At 40.3% G+C, this 17,854-nt stretch overlaps 1 protein-coding gene across 1 annotated transcript; it reads right to left on the minus strand.

The window, feature by feature from the left end:
• Positions 1–952: 952 nt before the first annotated feature.
• On the minus strand, positions 953–17,394 carry hs3st3l (heparan sulfate (glucosamine) 3-O-sulfotransferase 3-like). Its single transcript, XM_042508145.1, has 3 exons — positions 16,916–17,394; positions 2,569–2,798; positions 953–1,341 (listed from the first exon to the last, which is right to left on the minus strand). Exons 1-3 carry the CDS (start codon positions 17,392–17,394, stop codon positions 953–955), a joined length of 1,098 nt encoding a protein of 365 aa, XP_042364079.1.
• Positions 17,395–17,854: the final 460 nt, after the last annotated feature.

The following is a 17,854-nucleotide window of genomic DNA, read 5'->3' on the forward strand; positions in this document are numbered from 1 at the left end:
GTGTTGCCCGCAAAATGCCACCAACACCGTGGCCACTTCACCAAATAATCAAAGAGCACATAGCTGATAAAGAAATGCATCCGCCCATCTCTCTGTCTCTCAAACTCGGACCGAAATCTAATTAAACGGTAAAACTTTGCAGTGACAATCGAATATAAATCAAGATTTTGTTACAGCACTGCCTTTTTCTCTCCAGATGTGATTTCAGAAATGTATCTTAATGCTCCGTTTCGCTGTAAAAGTTGAGTTTGTGAACAGGAAGTGGGTGCCACACTGTTTCCTGCACAGTGATCTTGGAAGCTGAAAATTGGAGATCAAACAGTAAAATTAAGCAGCGCTCATCGAATATAAACCAAGATTCTGTTCCTGATTTGCATATTTCTTGCTTTAAATGTTTTCGGAGACATGTTTTTGCGAACCGTTTAACTGTAATACCAGATCTGGCACATAGCATTCTGGTAGTTGTAGGTTTTCTACCTTTGGAGCAAAAACGTCCTTTTTCTCAGTTTTCTCTGGTCATGTAGCACCAATTTCAAAAGTATTTGTGTCTTGCTACTGCAGAGACAGCCTAGTTCTATGTGAGGGCCTTCTTTATATCGATGACATACTTCTTTAACCACCTGACATAGGAATAAGTAGCCTACCAAACAAGAGAGGTGTGAGCACACACCCCAGTTTAATACCACAAAAGCACATCTTTTACTGAACACCTATGATAGATAAAATGACACAACAGTCTTTCCAGCACTTGAACAAAATGATTGACTGATAATGGTGAATGCACTGACACTGGGTTTTCATTATTGAGTCTGTGAGATGTCCCTCTGCTGTTCACGAGCGGATAATTGAGTCTGTTCTCCAAAGATTTTGCTCTCCATCAATCTCAGTCAGAAGCTTCTACCCAAAGCAGTGTGATGCCACCAAACACCGCTGTGTATGCAAATTCAAAGGGTCACTGCCATCCAAAGTCCTGGCCCACCATCTGATAGAAGCGCTGGTTATGTGACTTGTAGAAATCCCTCAGTCTCTGCATCACCTCCGGGTCGATGGAAGCGTGCGTCCTCCCTTTTGTCTTCCCCAGGCAGTGAGGTTTACTGCTGCCCTCCGGCTTCTTCAGGCAGGGGAAGCCTTTCGTTTTGTTAAAGTAGAAGTGCTTGTCCGTGACGATCCTCTGGAGACCCAGAAAGTCCTGGACTTTGCCCAGTTCTCCGGCTGGGTCGGATATGAGCCTCTCCCCGCTGACCAGATGGATCTGTGTCCTGGGGAACCAGGCCAGCCAGCGCTCCAGGTGCTGGGCATAGAGGCCGATCCACAGCGGGCTCCACAGAGAGTCGATCTGACCTGGAGACAAGTGAGGAATAGACCAAAGCTCTGTATTTAAAATCATCATTACTACAGTCAAAATCATCTCAAACCCACAATCAACTTCAACACATTCATTGGTCTAGTCCAGGAGTTTTCAACGGTGGCCGCCCCGAAGACAAAATGGAGACAACTGTAACAACATACACCAGGGATACTCAGCTTGCTTTGCTTGGGGGCCACTTTTGCAAAATGACAATCGCATTAGCCCCATTTAGGACGTTTCTAGGATTTTAGGACGTGTCAGCATTTGTAGGATTTTAGGACATTTTTAGGATTTCAGGACACTTCGAGGATTTTAAGACCTTTCTTGGATTTACGACAGTTTTCATATTTTTGGACAGTTGTAGGATTTTGGACATTTGTAGGATTTTAGTGTGTTTCTAGGATTTAAGAATGTTTTCTAGGATTTTAGGACATTTGAAGGATTTTAGGACATTTTTAGGATTATAGGACATTTCTAATATTTTAGGATATTTCTCGGATTTTAGAACATTTCTAAGATTGTGGGACCTTTCTTGGATGTATGACATTTTTCAGATTTTAAGACATTTGAAGGATTTCAGGACGTTTCTAGGATTTTGGGCCAATAGGGGCTTAGCAAGGCACTCTACACAAACTGGACTGTGCGTAAATTGGGAACCCAGTTGGAATGTACTGTTCAGTTTTCCAGAGTTTTACAAACACACCAAAAATCTCTCCTTTCTACAGAGTGTCAGTAGGCAGTTTGCTGACATTGGAGGGTCTCCAGGCAATAGAGGCTGGTCCATGTGCTCGCTCTGTCCCTCTCTTCCTACAGCTGACATCCGCTCTGTATCACTGTCTTTTAGTTTTGCAGTTTCAACAACTCCACTGTACTCATGCCACACATCAATGCATTTCTTGCATTGTTTAAACTTGATTCCGTCATCCCATTAGAATTAACCTTAGTTTAATTTTTTTTTGTTTTTCTCGTAACCTTGCATGGACTCCTCCTCCTCCTCCTCCGTTATGATTTGTCTTATGCTGCTTGCTTGTAAATCTGCACCTTGGGATTTACTGTATTATATCCTTTTATGTTTTGCAAAATAGAGAAAAAAACAAATGCTGAGAGGGAAAGATCAGCTTGATAAATTCAAGGTTTTTGAGCACTGAATCAGCACAACAATACAGAAAAAATACAAACCTGGGAAATTTTGAAGTCAAACACCAGGCGCAGAAACCTACCTGTGGTGCGGTTCTTGAAGGCCAGACTCTCAAAGGGAGGGATGTCGGGGGTCTTGGAGATGATCTGTGTGTAGTCAGATATGGCTCTGGTCACGGGGTCACGGACAACAACAATCAGCTTCACATCCTGCGACATAGCGTAGATTCGAGCTGGCGTTTCAGCAGCAACAAAGTAACGAGGTGTCTTCTCCATGACAATCTGGCCATCCAGGGCTTTGGGCATCATACTTCTGAAAGTACAAGAAAAATATGTTGTTAAGAGGACTGCACTTTTTAAGATCAGATTATATGATATGCAGGCAGCATTAATAGTGATGAAATGGGCAGATGATACGTCACAGAGCTAAAAGACTCTATTTCTACATAGCTGCAATCGGTTTTACATGTTTTAAATTAAGGTGTCAATGTCTTCAGCATCACTCAGAATCCACTGAATTTTATTTCAGGACCAGGAACTTTATTTTATTGAGGATCTATTAAAGATTCTAAAATAGTGCGCTTGTATGGTTTCTGTGCACATGTAACGGTTTTAAGTGGCCCTTTATAATGTGTTTGACTTCCTTGATTTGTGCACTTGGCCTCTGATTTGTGGTCATATGAGCCTTTTTACTAAATAATTTGGGTTGTATTTAATATTAGTTTTCAGTGCATTTCATGTTGTATATCCTTGGTGATGAATTGATTGATAAATATTTTGCTTGTGTCGGGCCAGGAGAGGTATTATGAATAGGGTGGCTAAAATTTCAGGACCATGGACAGAGCTGTTTGTTGTGTGTACTGCGCTGTGCTTGTGTGACCTACTGACGTTTTCCATAATGTTTTTCCTGCTGATGTACAGACTATGTTGCCAGTTTAGCTTCTTTTGAGAGCAAACTTAGAGACACTATACTCATTTTGTTTTCTGTACAAAAAGAAATAAAATAAAACTGCAAGTGATAGCTGGTTAGATTGCAGTTACATTTTGCTGTTCATTTGCAGTCATCTCATTAAGTTTGTTTAATTATGTTAGTGCAGTTATGTAAAGCTGATATTTAACAAAAACATTAAGAGGACACAATACATACTATAGATTAGAAATATGAGTGGGTGGGGGTTGCTCTGTTTTGTGCACCCACAGGTAGAAATATAACTTGGCGCCTATGGATACATTTTAACATTTATTTATGTCCACATAAAAAGAACCAGTACAAGGACACAAATATTAAAGGTGCAAGACACACACACACACACACACACACACACACACACACACGCACGCGCATGCTTCCAAATGCAGTCCCCCATTAGTCACTTTGACAGACATCCTGCTCTAGCAGTCAGAGCAGTGACAGTGTCCACAGAGTATGTCTCCACTGACACAGACACACAGGCAGGTGCTGTGCTAAATAAACACAGGAGTTTTCTCGAATGTGTCTCACTCTGCTCACCTCAGCCTCCACACCAGAAGCCCAGCAGATGGGACTCATTTAGAGTTAAATGACTCCAGAGGGCCCACAGGACCGGCTGAGCTCTCTGGGACATCTGCTAACACACCTGCCACACACCTGAATGACTGACCAAAACACACAGCCCTTGGCATGGTCACACAAAGCTCTGAAACAGCATCTCGGCTTGTTTAACCCTTGAAAACCTTAGCAAATTGGTTTGATTTCTTGAAGGCAATAAACAACTGAATAAGACATGGCTCAAAAATTTGCAAAAAATTAGTATAAAAAAAAAGTTACCCGTAAATTACCCGTAAATAAGCAAAAACAAGAAACAAATAATAAAAAGTAAGAAAGTGACTTTAAAAAACTGGAAATAAAATAATAAAATATTTTATATATTTTTCTGTGACACAATTTGAAATGTAGAATTATTATAATCATCAATCTGGACAGTTTCCCTTTTTTGTAAAAATTATTTTCTAATAATCCCCCCTTTTCAAAAACCGTTGATTTCTTGTCACCTTTTACTAATATCTTGTAGTTTGTGGGACTTTTTTTTACCAAGTTATGCATTGCCCTTTTCCCACCATGTTTTAAAAAACAAACAACACACAGTTCGCTAGTGTTTGCTGACAGGTTTCAAATGCATGCTGTATACTTTTACTTTTAGAGGTATTTTCCTTACCGTTTCAGACACCCATTAGTTTCCATGCAGTTTACTTCTAGATTTTTGAAACATTAATTTAACTTTGACCCAAAAAAACTCCAAAAAAAAAAACCCAAACCAGATTTGGTGTTTACTGAGATGGATTAAAAAACACATATACATTTGCTGACATTAACAAGATAAGCTACAGCTAAGCCACTGCTTTTCTGAATTCTCTTATAGTATAAATGGCAATCAATTATTGTTTATATGAGATGTAAGTGTTTTTTCGCTTTCTCATTTTCCCTCATAATGAGAAAATTCATGAGTGAGCACAGAGGTGCTCTTGTTTTTCATGCAGTCTCCTATTTTAGGGATGTATCAGACATTAATAAAAGGACGAACAAAAAGAGACCTGAGGGGTATCTGGTTTCAACTCGGGAACTGCTCCTGCAATATGACCTCCTGTCAATAGCCCCCCCCCCCCCCCCCACACAGACCCCCCAAACACACCCTCTCTCTTTCTCACACACACATATACACACACACACAGATTTGACTTGATCTGATCGGTGTGAGGCAGCTCTTACCACCACTTAGCCTCAAGATTTCCCTTGTAACTCCAATACCCTGTCCTGAGCAGGAGGAGCCGTACAGTCTGTTACACACACAAACATGTAGACAGCACATAGGCACATACATACACACACAATGCAAAATAAATAAATGAATAATACACTCATTATTCACTCTTTAGTCAAGCATTTCTGGCCTCCCAATACACCTATATCTCACACACAAGCACACGCGCGCACACACACACATATAAGAAAATATATATATTTAAAAAAAAAACATCGCAAAAAAACCCATACACATACAAATACTCTGAAGTCTGAGGGTGGGTGTGGTGGATTTTTACCAGACCCTTTAGAGACTGCGTGTGTGTCAGTGCATTTGCTAGAGTGTTTTAAATGAAAGGGGTGGGTGACTGATGAAGGAATGATGGGAGTGGATACAAACGCGCCTCCATTAGCAATCTGTGAATAGCCTCAGAGCCAAAAGCCCTTTGCCATTACCTAAGCACAAAGAGCTAATTACTGCCCCTGAGAGCACCATCAAAAGAAAAGATCTGTTATGAAATATGCTTCTGCAATGAGCTTTGCACAGACACACTAATTGACACACAAAATAGCTGTTAGTGTTTCCTAATAACTAAGCCTTATTCCACTTTTGGCAAAGAAAAGTTTGTGATCTCAGGGCTTAGTCTGTGACTTTAATTACATTTCAGACCTGAATAAATGCAGACTGTAGTTTTAGTTATGCAACATTTTCTCAGAATCCAAAACAATGTCATTGGTTGCCTCAAACCTCAGTGGACAGAGCTAAAGAATCACAATTTTGCTTTTTTTAAGTCATAAAATAATGCTAGTGAAAAGTTAAACAAAATATCATGAAAAGATTAGATATTTATTTTCTAACTTAGACTATGTCTTTGGCCTAAATGCCTTGAAACGCCAAACCAATGGTCAGTCGTCGGTCAATGTTGGGCTGATGGTGAGTGTCCAGACAAACTGTAGAGGCTGAAGCTTACTATTACTTTTCCACTCATTCAATCATTTGACATGCTGATATCTTGTGTTTAGCTATCTACAGGTACAGGTACAGGCCATGTTGTTGTTACTGTTCAGGGTTCTCACAGTCATGGAAAACCTGGAAAAGTCATGGAATTTTAAAATCACATTTTTCAGGCCTGGAAATGTTGTGGAATTAGTGAAAATCATTAGTTAAGTACATTAAATAAGTTTTGGAAAAGGCATTGATTTTTTTTTGCTTTTGTCATGAAGTAGTTAGAGTAATCTCTGGTGGATAACAGTCCACGTAATGCAACGTAACGACAAATTCATTTTCTGTAACAGCTGATGTAACGTAGCTGTAATATGCGTCAATGTTAAGTTTTGTTTACCACCACATTGATTTGTTTATTTTCTCCCCACATCCTGTCTCTCTCTTTTTGTATGCCAGATAGCTGGAATTATGTTTTAACAGAGTTTGATCAGACACATTTAAAAAACAGCAGGCAAGTTTGCCAAGAAAAATTCTTATTATTATGGGTCCTTAAAAAGTCATGGAAAAGTTTTGAAATTTGTTCCATAAAAATGTGTGGGAACCCTGATTGACTCTTTTTTGCTTTATGTGTAGGGCATATTGACTTTTGTTGTTCCTGTTGTTTGATTTATGTTTGTGGCATGCTGGCGTTTGTTTGTTATTGCTGTTATGGTCGTCTACATTGTAAATAGAGGGGAGGCATATTTGTTTTTGCATAGAGAGGCAAAACTGCATTTATGTCAACCCTGATCTCAGGGTCTAGAAAGGCTAAAGTGCTTGCCCGCTTTTACAGAGTGGGGGCCGATTTATTGGCTGTGTTCATGAGTTGGAAGCCAGTGAGGGATCTTCACCTTCTTACTGCACTGGTGACTCCTACTGGTTGGCCGGGGCACCTGCACAGTGGGGGAGTAGAAGGGGAAAGCGTTGGGGAATTAAACTCCCGAGTATTAGGGCCAATCACTGGCAGGTGAATAGAACCGTCTGGCGACACCATGTGTTACAGAGAAAATCCCCCGACCAAAATATAGCTCAATTAATTGGCATTTTAAAATCCCTTTTTTAGCATAACATCCTTACACTGTTCATTTACCGCTGAGTGTGAGATCAAACATCCAGAATGATGAACACAGGGATTATCCAGCAGCTTAAAATAAGCCTCTGTTTGTCCTTTGAGGAAGCTCTCTTTTGTCGTCTATTTCCCAATTTTTCAGCAGGCCTCCCAAGTGAATAACCTTAGGCCAGCCAAAGCCACTGGCTATTGATCCTATGGGGGCTTAGGGTGGTTACATGAAGGTGGGTGTCGATGGCGTATGACAGTAGGGATTGTGTGCAAATGTAAGGAAATGGACTGAGAATGGTAATGCAGCACTGGGCTTTGAGCCTCAGCTGGGACCAAGAGTGGCAGGTGGAGACTGGGGGAGCGAGGACCCTCTGGAGTCCCATCAGTAGCATGCTGTGAGGTGTGTGTGTTTGTGTGTGTGTGTGTGTGTGTGTGTTAACAAATGTGAAGCGTTTGCAATGACATGTACAACAGGAAAAATGCAGCAAAGGACTGGGGGATTTGAGGGTGCGCTGGTTCAAAGATGTAAAATCTGGCCTGTTTATCTTTGATGTTTGATTCAAGGAGGAAACGTTAACCCATCAAAAAGCAGAGTATCGACTGAGTTCATTATACACATGTGACTGCCTATTTGTGAGTCAGATATGAGATTTGAGTGTGTATTCATCTGTCCGTATGCATGCATGAATGTGTTATTGTGTGTGTTATTGGGGGACCGCTCACCCATTTCCTGTGTATGGGGGACCATTAAGGGGTCGATCCATCGTGACTATGCCCTGTCCACTTCTAGGAGACATCCATCATAGAGAGGCCCCAGAGCCCCCGCACATTCGCTTCTCAAGCCCCAGGGGAGGGCCTTAATGAGTGCCAGATCGCCCCACCCGTCTGGGCCTTATGGTGATCACCTCCAGTACAGTACAGGGACAGGACAGACCACACCTGAACCCCAGTTACATACATAACGAACAAAACTCAGTGTGGCAGCCAAAATTAAATCTGCTTTCATATATTTTATCACTTTTGTAGTGTGTTTTGTAGTGTAAAGAATATTATAAGTATAAATATTAAATTCCCCGCATACGTACAACAGATTAATCAGAAAATACTATGTTTTGGCAGCCATTCTTCTGCAATTTGCATGGCAATTATATCCATTGTTCAAAAGTTACACCACTGTATGGGTATGGATTTTAAAACCCAATCTTAACGAGCACAGACTGTATATAAAGATGGACAACCCCCGCTATGCTTACGTGAGGTTAAAATATTCGAGATATGGGTGTTGCCATCTTGTGATCGTGATGTCATTGAGAAGAGTTTGCACAGTAGCAATCCACAGTGGGGGAGTTCCCGCCAAAACACCCGTCCAGCCAATCAAGAGCAGCTCCAGTGAATGTGAGTGCATGGATTGGCTATCAGTCATGGCAGAAAATCCCCTTATTTTACAAAAAACTGAATAACTTATTAAAACTGAACTTATCATAATAACAAGCTTTTTAACAAACTGTTTAATGAACTACTTTCAGTGATAGAAATCATCTTTGGGAAAAATGTATTTGGCATGTACAACAAATTGTGTGCTCAAAGTGTCATTAATATCAAAATCTGAAAAACTTGACAGAAATTCACTCCAAACAGAAAAGAAAAGGTTAGGTCATACAGGAAAAGCATACTCAGAGGTCTTTATGTTTGCCACAACAATTCCTAATCTCACAGAATTATAAACCATTTGTGGCAGGAGCAGCTGGGGTTGTGGGGGTGGGAATACAAAAACTTTCTTTGTATAACTCTCTGGCTCATTAGTGAAGTGTGCCACTTACACTGAGGGCTGAAGTCTCTACTAAAAGTGCCAAACAGAGTGACGGGACAGCTGACTCATATCAATGCCATCAACGCAGGTTGAATATTGGCAGGTCTGCATTCTGTATGTTTGGTGTATTAAAGGGCCATGTCGTCACTGTGCTCCGTTATTACGAACTATGATCATCTGGTCATGGGTCATATATCTTGTTGTTTCTGGGTGCTTTCTCCCTCTCCTTGCAGTTATTGTAATCATACAACTGAAGTTACATCAAGTAACTACTGAGAGCAGAACGTTACCAGCGGAAACACGGGGTGTTTTCCAACTTCCGCATAGAGAATTGTGATTTTTACTACAGTGAATATCTGCAGCCATACATCCAACACTCAGCACTTCTTAATAACTATTGCTTCTCCGTTCAATTTATCTGTGCCCATCAAAGCATGGATGAATTAAGAGAACTGGATACAGCTATTGAGGCGGGGGCCGGGGCCCATAGAACATGTGCACTAGAGACTCCAGCCAAGTGTGGGGATGAATGACTAACTTTTGTTCTTTTTTGAAACCTTTTTTTCACAGTAGTAAAGTACAGTAGTACAGATTTGTGATTTTTTTTTTTTATAAAAGCAGAAATATCCCCCTTTATCCCCCCTCCCCGCAATCCCCTCTTTACTCATAAAGGCAAATAAATGAAATGATAAAATAACACACATAACTATCAAGTGGTAATTAAATAAAAAAGAAACTAGCAAACAAAGAAAATAAAAATAATTAAAAGAAGAAGAAAAAGAAAGAAAAAAGGATCAACTGGCAATACACAAGATTAACCATGTCAACATGTCAGCCTGGCGTGCTCTAGTGCAAAGAGATGGTTTGTATTGTTTCAAAATAGGAGATGAGAGGCTGCCAGTGTTTGCAGAATTTCTCAGCTGAGCCACAGACAGAGAATTTTATCTTTTCCAATTTCAAAAATGACATTAAAATCTCTCAGCCAGGAAGCGTCTGAGGGGGGTTAGCAATTTTTCCATAAGAGAAGAATTTAACGACAAGCCATTAATTTTTTCTTTTTTTTTTTTGGTGTAAAAACGGGACCTCTTCTAATTGAACAGGAGCAACAAACACTGACAATGCAACCTGCTGTATCAGGTTAAGGCTGTGCCAGTAACTCAGGGTCACTGATATAGCCTTGTATTGATAGATATTACTGTAGCCTCAAGAACAAAATGCAACCTGCCCCGCTGTCTGCAGGACAGAACGGTCTCTATAGTGTGACAGAACCTGCAGAATCAGCCTTCACACACAAACACACACACACGCAGCTCAGATGACAGTCCCCTGGGTTGAAGCAAAGGTCAGAAAAGATGTGAGGTTGCTGCAACACTAACACCTAAAAATTTAACTCTAACCTCAACAGTATCCCCCCCCCCCTTTTTTTTTTGACATGTCACTAATCATGCCCTCTTACAGCAAAAACCTGTTGCCCCCAAGACTTAACTTGCTTTGCTTTAGGGCCACTTTTGCAAAATGACAGGAGGCCAGGGGCCAGTCGCAGCAGCCCCATACATGTTTCTGGGATTTTAGGACATTTCTCAGATTTTAGAACATTTCTAGGATTTTGCACATTTCTAGGATTGTTGGAAATTCTAGGATTCAAAGACATTTTTCAGATTTTAGGATGTTTCTAGGATTTAGGGAGGTTTCTAGGATTTTGGGACATTAGGGGCTTAGCTCATACCTCTTTCGGGGGTACGAGTGGGGGCTTTTTTGTGATAAACAAGCTCTATTTTGATGCTCTTTTATGTACTCTGGCACCTTCTGTAAACTAAAAGTACAAAAACAATTGCCAGTGTGAATCACTTTATTTTTTTATTGCAAATTAAAAAATGGTTGTGGATCCACCTGGCACCCTATCAGAGGCCAGATTTGGCCTGCCAGCCATGAGTTGATTATCACTGGGCTAAGGGGATATGGAGGAGGAAAAACTAAATGGGTCAGAAAAAAAGAAATACTTTGGAATTCTCCTTAGAAACTTTTGCCTTTCCTCATAAGACTTTTGCATTTTCCTGAGAAATATTTTGACAGCTTGCAAAGGCCTGGGTGAAGGTGAATTGTAGCATAGATCAGCAGGTATGGTCATTATTTAATACTGTCTCAGTCCGTCACATCACTGGTCTCATGGCTCTAAAACAGCTGTGCCACTGTTAAAGAGGAAAATGAGCTCTGGATGGTTCAGAGTGTCAGGATATGAACACAAATCACCACAAATCTGCACCCTAAGACACATGGAGTATGATGGCAATAAAAAAATGTGTCTCACCTCATGCACGGCCATATGATTTAGTAATTAATGATATACAATAGCGTTTTCACTGCAATGTGTTTCAAGAATGGAGGTATAACTGACCAATCTGGTGTGTGTAGAGGTGTGTGTGTTTTATTGTAGCCTGTTGTCCTTGAGGGGTGATTTGATGAAGGTAAATGGTGAATAGTCGTGTTTAACGGCTATGAGTAACCGCACTGCGTATATCAGTCCCGTTGCTCTCAGATCCTGCAGGCATTTCATGAACTTAAGGAGAAGCTTTTCATACAGTAAAAAAGCCTCTAACAGATACCGTAAGAATCGCCCACATTCATTCATCGATCAGTGCAGACTAATTTTACCTGCTTTTTACCACATTAAATGTTTTTTATATACTGTATATATATATATATATATATATATATATATATATATATATATATATATGTATATATACATGTTTTGCATATATTTTATATTTTTTTTTTAACATTGATCAGTCTTTGCAGCATGTGTTTTATTGTTTGATTTTGCATTAATCTGTTGTTGCAGTCTATGTGACACTTGCAAAAACAGGGATCTTTTTTTTAGTTTACCCTTTGAAACCTGAGCAAAATGAGATAATTTCATCTGAACAACTTAATAAGACATGGCCCAAAAATAAGCAAGAAATTACCTAAAAATTACCTAAAATTAAAATTGATTTAACAAAATCAAGAAAATGACCTGAATATAATAATGATAATTATAAATATAGTTTTCTTGACATTTTTCCTTAGTTTTTTAAATTCCCCTTTTTAGAACTAATTTTCAGGGCATTTTCTTGACACTTTAAACTAAGTTTTTGCAATTTGTGGTACATTTTTTGCGAAGTTGCTCATTGCCTTTCCCGCAGTGTTTTTGAAAGAAGTCAAATCAATCTGCTTAGATTTCAAAGAGTTCAATATTTAATGAAAGCCATCTGAGCGCAGCACAAGAAAACTTATGTCGATCCAGGTTTCGAAGGGTTAAAAAATAATTGCACTGAAAAAAAAATATTTTCTGTTTCCCCTGAAACAAAAACAAATTTGGGAGCACCACAGTAGTATTAAAATTTAATTAATAATAAAACATTGATGACTCTAAGCATCCATAAATTTCAGAGAATGCAAAAGCATTTTTTTCCCACTCAACTATTTTCTTTGTAACCTCACGTCTCATCAGGGGCTCAATATGAAACCAACACATGTGAGATGTGAATTTCCAGCTGACTGATAGATTAATGGATTCCTCCAGAGCTATTCACAGAGAAAAAGAAGCTGTGTGTAACATGACCCCTGTGCGCCTATGAGGGGGATTATGCCAATGTAGAATAAAGCTTCCTGCTAATTGTAACAGAAGCTGAGCTGACCAACACTAACCGCTCTTATGCTGGAGTCAACCCAAGGTCAGAGCGAGGAGATAGAGTTATCGATCCCAGACAACACAGTAAGGAGGAAACTTCCAGTGCATCTCAGGGCTCATCACAGCGCTGTTCCAGATCCAATCTCCGCTCCAAACACCATTAGTGGATCTTTGTCAGGGGCTCTGATCTCAATTGCCCTGGTGAAGCTAAATGTTATTTCACTTGAAGAGAGACAAGAAGTGATTCAGAAGGAGATACACTATATCTCATCCTTTTGTTCATGATAAGCTTCGAGAGAATATAGCATCTACAGAGAAACGTGATGTTAACTGAGTAAGTGCTAAAGCTTCCATTGGCTGCGTGACATCAAAGTGTGCTTCTGCCTTAAAGGATAATTCTACTTTATTACAACCTGGGAGTTGTTTTCATTTGTTCTGCCATAACACTAATATTGACATTGTAACTGAAAAGGTAGCCAGTGAAATGTGGGGATTTGGTGATGTCATTTTAAAAAAGGTCCACGGGTAATGAAAAAATGAGCAGTTGGGCAGTCACAGTTTTTGTACAACACCCGAAGTCAGCTGAACTTATTTGGAAGAGAAAACGAAAGAAACAGTTCAGTGCTTTATCATTAGAATTCAAATAGAAACTTTCCTATATGAACACGTGATAATGAGAAATAACATATAAATAATGGATGTATGGAATGTCATTTTATTTCATTTTGAGGTTTTTGAATGAAACTTTGAATGTCTATCATTTTATGATGTCAATACCTTTAAAAAAAATCCTTGAACAATATACTCAATTTGAATTAAATCAGTTGATTTCCACATTCCTATGAGTGATTCACAGCCACACCCCACCATTGATCCAAAGCCAGCCACAAAAAGCACCACCAAGACTTGCAATATAGACAGAAGAGCCTAAATTCGGCACTAATTTAGCACATATTAGGTGGAGCTTGCAGAGAAGCAGCTGGAAAAAGTCCTTTAATAAGGCGAGCTTAAGGGACGTTTTTGGGTCGAAACGATATGTAGCATGACCGTGTCCTCACCTGAACTATGTGACGCATATTCAAATGAGGGAGTGGCGTCATCCCACAAGCGGGGGCTCTGGGAAGAACAGGTTTTAATGGTGGTCAGTTTTTTGACCAGTCTTGCTTATTTATAATAGAAATGTGTAGTTCAATCCCCCAATGCTGTATCCCAAATTTGGTATAAATAAAGTCAAAAATCCAAAAAGTAGGTGTAACTGATATAACTGTTTTGACAAATCAACCAGTGATGGTGGCCTTAGTTGTCCAGGAGACTTTCTTTGTAGAGCAAAATGAGTTGCATTATTGACTTAAGTCTGTATTCCCTCTCTGAGATGTACCTATGATAGGTTTCATTTTTCCAAAGAGTGCTGTAGTGTTAAAATTTGCTATTATTTGTCCTTTTCTTTTTCTGTGAAGACAAACGTGTTGTACACGATTGACTAAGAACAAAATGATACCATTTCAAGAAGAAAAAGTTTTTATATTACAAGAATAAAACAGTAATATTATGTGATTTAACTAGTAAATGTCCTGGAAAAAGGCCAAGTCAGGTGACATTCAATCCACAGTTTTACAACACTGACAAACATGCACGCTGATTCCACTGATCGTCACACTCCACGGCTTGTTTATGTTCAGTTACGGGTTTAATTGAGTTACTTTTGTTGAATAAATTTGTTAACTATTCTGTAATCATTAAAATGTTTTTTCTTCTCTTATATTTATCATGGCTCAAGACCCTGGTTATAAGTCATGATGAAATGATGATATCATCTATAAGCAGATTGTTGTTGTGTTTGGCCTAATATGTTGGCAGTACATATAAAGAGCATAGCCAGCGGTGTCTTCAGCTTCTTTATACTTTTCAGCCAAAACAAAGACATGTTTCTTTGGTCAGTGTGTGTACTCTGGGTGTGTGCTTGTTTGTCATGAAGTGGTGTGAGCACATCATTAACTCCCAGCGTAAGGTGACCTGGAGTCAAAGGCCAATTGACAAAGCTGACAGTGATGTCAAGTGGCCCGACATGGAGCGAGTCCCATATGACCCGCCGGGGAGACGTGACAATCTGGTGTCACGTTCCCATCACCTGGTGTGACACACACTAAACAGACAGGCTGCACACGCTGGCAGACAGGAGAGGCGGCCTCTAGATTTTACACATTTCCTGGCTCTGTTTACATCCCGCAGCTTTGACATAGTGGTGTTTTTCGGTCTGTGAGCATCATCACATCGACAGATAAACAATATCAGTGGTGAAAATTCATCCTCTATCTTGAATTGTTGCTGATATGCCAAAGAGGCTCCCAGAGCTGTGTCATTATTGAGCCCCGGTCATATAACGTAAGCTGGTTAACAGCACACCACACAGTCCAGATTTGGATGCATTTTTAATCTGACATATTTTGAGCATTTTGTGGGTCTATAGGGGCGTGCACCTACAGTACAGACAGTTGGAAAAAGAAAAAAAGAAGCCCAGAATTCTGAAATCATGGGTGCGTTTCCTTTCCTTTCACTTCCCAATTTTCTTGTACTTTTTAGTAATTTCATGCTGATTTCTGGGTCATTTCTTCTTATGTTACTCATTGCCTTCTTCCCACGTTTTTAAAAAGAAATCAAGCCGGTTTGCTAAGGTTTCAAAGGGTCAAAACCAACAACATATGACCATAATCTGTCCTCAGTATTTGATGTCAAATTAACCTTTGCACATTGCCTGACCTATCAATGTCTAATGACGCTGGTGACTAGCTGGGTCTGAGTGACTTGAATCTGGTTCCCCTGAATCTCAGTCATGAGTGCGTGAGTTCCAAGTTTCATGAACAGGCTGAGAACAAAGCCACATGACAACAGTAACATCTGGCTCAGGCTCCAGAGATGATTACTCTGCTGCTCTGTAAGAACTTATCCTGCAAGGCCCCTCTCTCTCCCTACTGTACACACACACACACACATGCACAAACACACAGAAAGCACTGCAAGCACATGCATGCACACATGCACAGATTGGCATAGCCAGATGGCAGAGTCTCTTTGACTGTCACCTAAACCTCCACAGAATAGCTGTGGATATGTTTGGGAATGCAAACAGCACAGACAATCACTTCTTTGATTAGAAGCCGGAGGCTCCTATTTGACTCTCCGACTTACGATGATATTAAAACTGCCTTATTTAAATGACAAAGAGTCAGTCACAAGTGTTTTTTTCCAGTATAGTAGAATTCAATTTTGTGATTGTGAAGGGAAAAAAATGCTAAGGGAGTAAAAATCTCTCTTGCTTTTAGGAGAGCAGATTCAGCCAAAATAAGATTCCCTGGTGGGGTGTAACTAAGTACATTTACTCAAGTACCGCACTTAAGTAAAAATGTGAGATACTTGTACTTTACTGGAATATTTTCTTTTCGTCCCATTTTATACTTGTATCTCTCTTTTATCCCAGAGGAAAATATTGCACCTTTTACTTTACTACATTTAAGATTTAGTTACTTCACATATTAGGATTTTTTTTGCATTGCAAAAACACAAGAAGAGTTATAAAATATTATTTCTTGGTCATAAATTAAACTCCCCAACAGTTTATACAAGTACAGCTGAATGGATTAGTTGATTATTCAATTCTGATTTACAGAAAATTAATTGTCAAGTATTTTGAAAAACATAGTCCTTATAGTAGTAAACACAGTAAACATAGTCTGTTTTCTTTTTTTGACAATTTTAAGTTATTTGGATGTTTTTATTCTTATACGTTGTCATTATCATTCTTTATTATTATAACTCTTTTTTAAAAAAATGTATTTTGTTTGAAGGTTTTTCTACATTTGGGTACTTTTACTTTTAATACTTAGGTACATTTTCCTGATTGTACTTTTTTACTTTAGTTACATTTTCAATGCGGGACTTTGATTTGTAACAGAGTAATTTCACAGTGTGGTATTAGTGCTTTTACTTAAGTAAAGGATCGGCATACTTCTTCCACGAATACCCTTAAATAAAAGTATATAATATTAAGGAAACGTAAAGCTTAATACAATTTGGGCACTCAGTGGTAAATACAAAGACTTTCCTTCCCTGCGTAATGCGTGCGTACCTGTACCAGTCAAGTCCCCGTGCGTAATGCCGGTCAAAGAAGTGCGGCTCCGACCCCAGGGCGCGGATGTCCGGGTGGAGCCGGAGGAACTCCAGCAGCGCCCTGGTGCCTCCCTTTTTAACCCCTATGATCAGAGCCTGGGGTAACCTCCGAGTGGCTGTCCAGTCTTTGGCCGAGCTGTTTGGCTCCAGCCCGGGATGACCGCTGAACGCGCCTTCGCCAACCGCGGTAGTAATTTCCTTGGCCACGTTGGTTCCGTTTCTCTCGTACGACCATCCTGACCCCGACGCGAGGAATTCGCGCGTGGGTGACTTGATCTCAGAGTTTTCTGCAAGCTCCGACTCGCAGCATCCGGTGAGGAGATATACCAGGGAGAAGCAGAGGATGCTCAGAGAGGACGCGATGGTGAGTCGATGGAAGAGCCGCCGCAGGTCCGCGCTCGGATGGTGGTGATGATGATGGTGGTGAAAAGCTGCCATCCCTCAGAGATCCATGTGAGATAGGATGCCATTCTACCCCAAGTCCAGCTCACATCCCTTCATACTCTGACGCCGGCAACACAGCGCTGATTCTTGGCGAGTCTCTCTCAGTGCGCTCCGTTGCGCCTCGGGAGCGCATTGAGCGACATAAACCTGCCAACATACCAGTCTCAGCGAATCGGGGCTAGTTTTTGCGTGACATCCCGAGTGTGCGCCCAGTTAATTTAGCTTTAATGTCTGTCTGAGCCGGACGACTGCGGGTATCTGTCACTCTTTCCACTCCACGGGATTACTCTGCTGCTCTACGGCTCATCCCACGAGGGTGCGCATCCAGGGATCTCTCTCTCTCTCTCTCTCTCTCTCTCTCTCTCTCTCTCTCTCTCAACCCCTCAATTTCTGTCTTTGTCTCTCTGTCTCTCTTGCTCTCCCCCTCTCTGTCAGTCGCCCTCTCTCTTTAGGT

Source organism: Plectropomus leopardus, chromosome 19, assembly GCF_008729295.1.
Source record: "Plectropomus leopardus isolate mb chromosome 19, YSFRI_Pleo_2.0, whole genome shotgun sequence".
NCBI lineage: Eukaryota > Metazoa > Chordata > Actinopteri > Perciformes > Serranidae > Plectropomus > Plectropomus leopardus.

Bases quoted from the DNA above. Each gene is read 5' to 3' on its own strand.
- hs3st3l (XM_042508145.1), bottom strand. From the start codon at position 17,394: ATGGCAGCTTTTCACCACCATCATCATCACCACCATCCGAGCGCGGAC. The intron at 2,799-16,915 runs GTACGCACGCAT...TTGTACTTTCAG, and splicing joins CGGGGACTTGACTGGTACAG to AAGTATGATGCCCAAAGCCC. The intron at 1,342-2,568 runs GTAGGTTTCTGC...ACTTGTCTCCAG, and splicing joins CTTCAAGAACCGCACCACAG to GTCAGATCGACTCTCTGTGG.